The sequence below is a fragment of the Hevea brasiliensis genome, chromosome 8, assembly GCF_030052815.1.
Source record: "Hevea brasiliensis isolate MT/VB/25A 57/8 chromosome 8, ASM3005281v1, whole genome shotgun sequence".
In the NCBI taxonomy this organism is placed as follows: domain Eukaryota; kingdom Viridiplantae; phylum Streptophyta; class Magnoliopsida; order Malpighiales; family Euphorbiaceae; genus Hevea; species Hevea brasiliensis.
In genome coordinates, this window is record NC_079500.1 from 7,236,985 (window position 1) to 7,245,042 (window position 8,058).

At 34.1% G+C, this 8,058-nt stretch overlaps 1 protein-coding gene across 1 annotated transcript; it reads right to left on the reverse strand.

The window, feature by feature from the left end:
• Positions 1 to 4,026: 4,026 nt before the first annotated feature.
• Positions 4,027 to 7,330, reverse strand: LOC110652869 (probable LRR receptor-like serine/threonine-protein kinase At3g47570). Its single transcript, XM_058152028.1, has 2 exons — positions 4,642 to 7,330; positions 4,027 to 4,432 (listed from the first exon to the last, which is right to left on the reverse strand). Exons 1-2 carry the CDS (start codon positions 7,328 to 7,330, stop codon positions 4,029 to 4,031), a joined length of 3,093 nt encoding a protein of 1,030 aa, XP_058008011.1. The 3' UTR covers positions 4,027 to 4,028.
• Between the last annotated feature and the right edge of the window lie 728 nt (positions 7,331 to 8,058).

Consider the following 8,058-nt stretch of genomic DNA (forward strand, 5'->3'; position numbering starts at 1 on the left):
TATACAGATCCAAAGTTACCTATGCTAATCAAATTATCTGAAGATAATCCATTTGTGGCTTTAAGGAGCTTTTGATAAGATAAGATAATTTCAATAGTGCATTCCAGAAAGTTATAGATTCTCTTTTTCTCCTCTTAGAAAGATAGAGAAATAAACAAATAATCACATTATCTTGAAACAACAACTATTATTATCCTGAATCTTACAGTCAATATGCTTTTTGGTTGTTCAATCTTGCATGCTGGTAACCCAAAATCAGGAATGCTACCACAAAAATTTTTGTTTCCTGCCATTGATGTTGCATTTCCATTTTTATAAACCCCTTCTATTGGTACCCTGCCCTTAAAATCATTATAGGATAGATCCTGTCACACCCTGTTCCTAAAAAAAAAGCATAAAAAAAGTGAGAGAGAAAATAAAATGGAGGTGAATTTAAACAGAGGAAAGAATGTTTTAGAGATGTATTTTAAATGAAAGAAAGGTCCATTTGCTGCCATTTTTTTTCACTAGAAGTCGAAGAAGAAGGTGAATCAAAGGAGTGCTTAAGAGCAGAACATGAAAGCAGAGTAAGGAAGTCTAATAGCCCAATTTTGATTTTCCACCTAATTGTGTTCTCAAAACACCACCCATAGATGTTTCAAGAGAGAAATCTATAAGATTGAAGGAAGAGCACTTGATGTCTTGCGACAAATTGTTGGAGGTGTTTTGCTGCACTTCCTGAGTTTTGCTATGGATTGTTTTGTTGGATGATTGATGGGTATCTTACATTTTGGTTAATATCAAGAAAAAAAAAAGAGCCATCTATGTGTTTGATAAAATGCCAATATGGTAAAAAATGAAGAGATAGGGAATTAATTTAACTAGGCTATTGCCCGCGTGTTGCACGGGTATAATCAGATGTTGACATATTAAAATAAATCAATATATGAAAATTAGAATGATCTGCTTATCAAAAAGATAAAAATTAGAATATATTGACACTAATAGTTTTCTGCAATATGTGGAAAATACCAAAGATTTCTTGTGGAAAATAATGGAGAAAGGAGAGTATTTCTTTAATTGGTACTGTGATTTATTGGATTGAACTCTTGATGATGTGCTTGCTAACTTTGATAATGACACCGGCATTACTTACAGTTCTGCTTAATGATGCTGTTCGTGTTAGTTATGCTGCTCATCTCATGCTTGTAATCCCATTTATCTTTTATCCCTTGCAACTAAACTTGGATGCCCTCCTGTTTCCCTCAACATGGCCTCTTTATCAGAGAAATATGATATTTGTATCAATCACCATTGGGCTAATTGCTAATATCTTCTTGGGCGCTAATTTCAGGTGAAGTGAAATAAGCTAATTATAGAAAAAAAATAAATAATAATGGACTAATCCCATTGAATGTTTATTGCCACATAGAGAAGTGACTTACGTTTTTAATTGTATGAAGACTCATGAATGCTATGCGTGTAGCTTTTCAATCTTTGTGTGATTTCGACATTTTTTTTTTGTGCAAGTCATTTTCTAATCAGCAAGCTCATCTGTTCAACATTTAGATCAAGAAAATTAGTACAAATTACAGCTACTTCAATGAATGGAACCTTTCAAGTATTTTATGGAATATGTGATGGTCATGCCTGAAAATATATTTCAAGTATTCTAATTTTTTTTTTATAAAAAAAAGATTAACCAAAAAAGAAATATTCAACGATTCATACTCTTTTCCAAATATGAAATGTAGAAAAACGAAGATCTACCTCCTGGGTACAATTTCTCTAATAAAATGCGTCACGTCCACTTATTTTTCTGGACTGAGAAAGGAGATCATCCATGGCAACAATTCCTCCAGTAAGATTACAAGAATGTTGCGAATGAACTCTCACACTAGTGAATCCTGTTCTTTTGGAGTGAACTGCTCCAGAAACAATGGAAAAACTTGCTCGCCATGCATATATGCACTTGCATATTTAGCATTAAAAAAATAATTAAAAAAAGACATTACTATAACTATTAATATGACTTGAAGTGCTTGAAATACATCTGTTGAAATTAGTGGTATAAAAGTCCTCAATGCAACTCAAAATTTCAATTTCGGGAAGAAGAATGAATTCAAAAGGTGAGATTGTGAATATTGTGACCTATGCAGAAAGCGATGTTGCTTCTGTCTGAAGGGTATACACTTGTTATTGGCAGTGTTCTTAACGGAAATGAAGTAAGAGAAAATCAAAAAATAAGATATGAAGAGGGAAAACGGTACGGGGATAGAAATGGAAGGGGTGATTGACTTAACTCTCATCCTAAAATGTTGATTATGGAGAGTTCAACGTTTGAATTTTAACTGTTTCATTTTGGTTTCATTAATTGGATTATACTGAGTTTTTATCATCAATTTATGTGAAATTATAAGGAGAAAAGAGGCAAAAATGACAAAAGGAAAAAATCTATTAGAGTGCCACTTGGCATTTTTTGGTGAAGTTTTTTGCAGAGATCAACTTTATTATATTTATTTATATAGATTTTTCTCGCTCATTCAGCTGTGCTTCACTAATTATAGATCATCTGGATCAAGTTTGCTATTTAAGTTAAAAAAATATGGTACTAAACAAAGAAAAATTGAATTACATGAAATTGATTCCAGCAACCTGCGTAGTTTAGGCTTTTGGGTTTCAATAACCTTCTGGTAAGTTGATTGGCTTTCTATGTGGATCAGTAGTTTTATGTTAATCACTTGGATTCTTTCTCTTAAGAATTAACATCTGGTTGTTATATCAAAACATATAAATGTATATATATATATATATATATATACATTTATATGTTTTGATATAACAACCAGATGTTATTTGTAATAAATAGTTTTGCTAGTTGGTTAATTGATCATCGTAGTCAATCCTATTGAAAATAGGAGCGGTTAACAATTGAATCCAGTGTGTGTATATATATATATATATATATATATAGAGAGAGAGAGAGAGAGAGAGAGAGAGAGAGAGAGAGAGAGGTATCATAGCCTCCTTAATTTAATTTTACTTCTTAATTGAGATGTTTGAGTGCTGAACACTGTTTAATTTCTCAATTTTTTTCCACTAAACAGTAGCATTTTATGAGTAATGCTCTAGTTATTATGCTTTTAACATGATGTTTTCTTTACAAATAGTTGAGATTTTTTTTTAGGTTCCTAGGACATTATTTGATTCAGTTGTGATATGCTATGTTTAAATTTAATACAAAATTATTTTTTTAAAATATAGTTGAGTTAGTATTTGCTATTGGAGTTTCAGTTAATTTGTTTTTGTTTAAATTGCATTGTTATGCTGCTTATGAGGTTCATTGAGCAATATAAAAACTAGGGAAAAATTCATTATTTTGTATTGGAATGCTATCAAATTTTTATAAAAATTTTTATGTCAAAATTTTACAATTGTGTTGATGATATTGATGCCCACAGAGGGCTTTGGAAATATATTTTACGTGTACTCCTTTTCATCCATGTGTTATGAATAGGGAGTTCAATCCAGTTTTAGGGGTTATGTTATTTGATTTTAGGTGGAATATAAAAATATAGAATGTGAATTGACTCTGAGTGAATTATTAGATAAATGAGTAGGTGATAGAATCAAGATGGAGCATTTTTTTTTCTTTTTTGGATCATTAAAAATGAAGCCTTTGAAGTAAAATAAGAACAATATTTTATTAGTGAAGCAAACGCTGTACAAAGCATATATGGAAAGCATAGTTAGAGATCAATGGCAGCTACATTTTGTTTTGATTTATTAAACACAAAGCTTCATGCAAGAGAAGACACTTTGTACACCAATTGGTATATATTTTCTATCCAAAGTAATCAACCTTTTGCACCTGTGATAACATAATACGTAAGAATGGCCATTATGAGCAAAACAACGAGATGAGAAAGGAAGAAATTTTTTGCGGTGTTATAAGCTTCCTTTTTTTTTTTTCGTTTTATTTATTTGAAATAGGAAGAGAGGATTATTAGTTTATTACCTGCTAATGGAAGTGAACTTGCAGCTTCTTCCTAGCATGGTAATTGAGTCCCTAAGATTTTCTTTTTGATAGAAGAGAGCTGAGCAACAATGTCACCAATATTCATGCGCTCTTGTGGTGATTCAGCAGAACAAGAGATTCCAATTTCAAATATTGAAATCAAGCACTCAATAAACATGTTGTTTCTCATGTTCCCAAGATTGTGGTTATGAACTGATGTTGCATTTGCATTGGATTGTATATGAGGAAGGTTGTCCTTCGGATCTAGAATTTGTGTCACTTGTTCAGGCAAAGCTCTCTTAACAAAATTGTGAAGATTCATACCTTCTTTAAACATGTGATCAGTAGGCCTCTTTCCCGTGAACATCTCCAACAAAAGTATGCCAAAGCTAAAAATATCACCTGATGTTGATACTGGACTTCCCATACCATATTCTACAATATATACACAATCACATAGTTAAATTGAGTTTGCTTAGAGATATGTTAATACAATGCATGTGAGGTCTCAAATTCGAGTCATAGTTGGAGCCAAAGCCAAAAGAACAAATGAAAGCAATAATATCAATCATGAAATGGCTATGTAACAAACAAATAACATAAATGATATATTTCATGTTAAAAATATATTTAGTTCTAATTACCTGGTGGACAATAACCGATAGTTCCTCTTACTCCAATTGAGCTGGATTGATTTGTAGAACAATGAGGGTTGACATCAGAAAGGAACTTGACTAATCCAAAATCACTTATATGTGCAGTCATCTCTTCGTTGAGAAGGATATTGCTTGGTTTTAGATCACAATGAACAATTGGTGTTCCACAATAATGTTGAAGATATTCCAATGCACAAGCAATATCAATAGCAATATCCAGCTTTTGGAGAACATTTAATGTCTTTGGTGCTTCATCTAATCCAAATGTTGGATGCAACCAGCTATCTAAGCTCCCATTAACCATGAACTCATAAACCAAAGCTTTGAAATCATTACCATGATAATCAACACATGAACAAGCTGTGAGCACTTTAATAAGATTTCGATGTCTAACATTCCTTAAGACCTCACATTCAGTTATAAAACTTTTTGAAGCTGCTTCTGGATTCATAAGCTTGAACACCTTTACAGCAACAATTCCCTCTTGATCAATAATTCCTTTGTATACAGACCCAAAGTTACCTGTACCAATTAAATTATCTGAAGAGAATCCATTAGTAGCTCTGAGAAGACTTTGATAAGACAAATTCAATTGCTTCTCCCCAGGGGATGCTGCAAAAGACTTTGCTTCTCTCTTACTTGGAAGGCACACAAACAAAAAAACCAGCAAGAGTGCTGCACCTATAACCACAGAAACTGTTGAGATTATGATCTTCAGTGTTTTAGTCAATCCCTTCTTTGACGGTTGAAGCTTACACGGAGGTAGCCCCAACTCAGGTACGCCACCACAAAGATTTTTATTTCCTGCTACGAATGTTGCAGTTGCATTCTTGAAAACTCCTTCTATTGGTACTGTACCTTCAAAGTTGTTATAAGACAAATCCAACAACTCTAATGAACTAAACCCCTTCAGGAACTCTGGAATCTGACCTGACAACATGTTGTGAGAAAGATTAAATTGTCGAAGACCTCTTAGTGAACTTAGAGGTGAAGGAACAGAGCCTCGAAACAAGTTGGCACCCATGTCCAAGAATTCTAGACTAATACAACTGCTAAGACCACTAGGAATCACTCCTGATAACATGTTCTCAGAAAGGCTTAGGTATCCCATAGTTTTTGAAGTTCCTACTTCTACGGGAATGGAACCTGACAAATGATTTCCGGATAAGTCAAGGCCCAATGATAAAGGGGAAGATCCAAAAATTTGTGGAGGTATGGGACCACTAAGATTGTTATTTGAAAGATCTAATTTTAGCAAATTTTTGCAATTCTCAAGACTCGAAGGGATCATGCCTTGAAGCTTATTAAAAGATAAATCCATGTGAATTAGATTTGTCATGTTTCCTACAGAGGAGGGAATAGATCCTGAGAAATCATTTTGACGAAGAGACAATACTCCCAGATTTAGAAGCTTTCCAATGCTAGAAGGAATGCAACCTGACAGGTTGTTCTCTGATGCAGCCAGAATTTCCAATGAAACACAATCACTTATTCTAGCCCCTATGTTTCCAAATATTTGATTTTGATTTATGAAAATCATTTGGAGCTTTTTGGAAAAGTTGCAGAATTGTTCAGGCAGCTTCCCTCCAAAGTTATTATGGTCAATACCTAATAACCGTAAATTGGTGGCATTAGTCAAAATGGAAAGAAACTCCAGGTCATCAGCTTTCCCACTTCCTAAATGGTTTTCATTAACTGTTAACCGCCGAAGCCTATGCAGCTTCTCAAGAGAAGGCACTCTTCCGATAAAATTATTTATGGCTAACTGAAGCACTTCTAGACTTGAGGCATTTGAAATTGACGTTGGAATAGACCCTGTTAATTGGTTACTTGAAATGGAAAAGAATTGGAGATTTGGAAGAGAGAAGCCTAAGCTCAAGGGAAGACCACCTTCTAAGTTGTTGAATCCCACGTCTATAGACTCAATCAAAGAGAGGTTGAAGAAGGAGGGAGGGATAGTGCCCAAAAACTGATTTACAGGCAAGGATAAAAGCCTTAGATTCATCAATTGGCCTAAATTATCAGGGATAACCCCAAGCAAACTATTACTCATCGCATCCAGTTGCTGAAGAGAAGAAAGATTGCCCAAAGATGGTGGGAGAGTCCCTATTAAATTATTGGTGGCTAAAAGGATATCTTTGAGCTTCAGCAAGGAACCAAGCCCCGGAGGTATTCTCCCTACCAGATTGTTATTTTGCAAATAAAGTGAAACAAGATTAGAGCAATTAGATATGCTAGCAGGAATTTGACCACCAAATGAATTATTGTAAAGAGACAATACTTGCAATCTGCACAAATGGCCAATCTCAGTGGGAATCTCATGGCTGAAGCTATTGTTTTCAAGGTACAACTTCCTTAAAAAGCTCAAATTACCAACATGTGGTGATATGGAACCTGAAAGTTTGAGGGAGCTGAGGTCTAACATTGTGACCCTCTGCTGCCTACGCCCACATGTGACGCCATACCACTGGCAGAAGTGAAGGGTGCTATTCCATGAGCTCATGACCCCAAAATGGTCATCAGTTATTTTGGCCTTGAGTTCCAGCAAAGCAAGTCGATCTGTATAGTTGTTCCTATGGATGGCAAAGGCCTGAAAGCTGAGGCATAAGAAATGAAAAATAAAAATGAGGCGTAAGGATGAGAAAGATACTGACAAACTTCTGAAAGAAAGCCCCATATATGCTGTTTGAGACTTTCCGAGAGCAAAGATTGGTTGTGGATGGTAGTTAAAGTCATTAAGTATAAAGCATATTTATAGAGATGAGATATGTGTGTATATATATGTAAGCAATGATTTTATTAAATAAAGACTAAGATAACAACTGAAAGCATGGAAATCCATCATATAGCATCAGTCGCTTTCAAGTTCCTCTTGCTTTTGTTGAAACTGATTTAATCTTTGTAATTCAAACGTTCATATGATTAAAGTCACTGGACGGAACCAAGCTCACCTAAAATTTGAAATTGCACAATCATGGGGTTGCAAGATATGGATTTGTGTTTTTTTTTTTTTTTTAGACCCACAATACCTCATCACCACCATATAAAATCTAGAATGCATTTAATTTAAATTCGATTAGGTTATTAAATTCATTTTTATATAAACTCGAGTTTATAAAAGTCACAACTTATAATTTAGTTGATTGATTATTGCTCTGAGAAGCTGATGGACCCGAGAAAATGGGCGTCTTCAAGCCAGGCAAAGTGGTCAAAGGACATTGGCAACTAAACGCAAAGGCAGGAAAACATTAATGAAGTAAACTATTGCAAATTTCCCATACAAATTAAGAATGATACCAATTCAAAGCTTTAATTATGATACTTGAGTTGGAGGATCAGATGCTAAGCTACGAAATTACAGATAGATAGATTGATCGATAATAGACAGGAATGGAAATAGCAAGT

What these genes read in the sequence shown, in the direction of transcription:
- LOC110652869 (XM_058152028.1), bottom strand. Translation starts at nt 7,330, where the DNA reads ATGGGGCTTTCTTTCAGAAGTTTGTCAGTATCTTTCTCATCCTTACGC. An exon ending in TATCGGTTATTGTCCACCAG is followed by an intron (nt 4,433 to 4,641) that starts GTAATTAGAACT and finishes TATATATTGTAG; the next exon opens with AATATGGTATGGGAAGTCCA.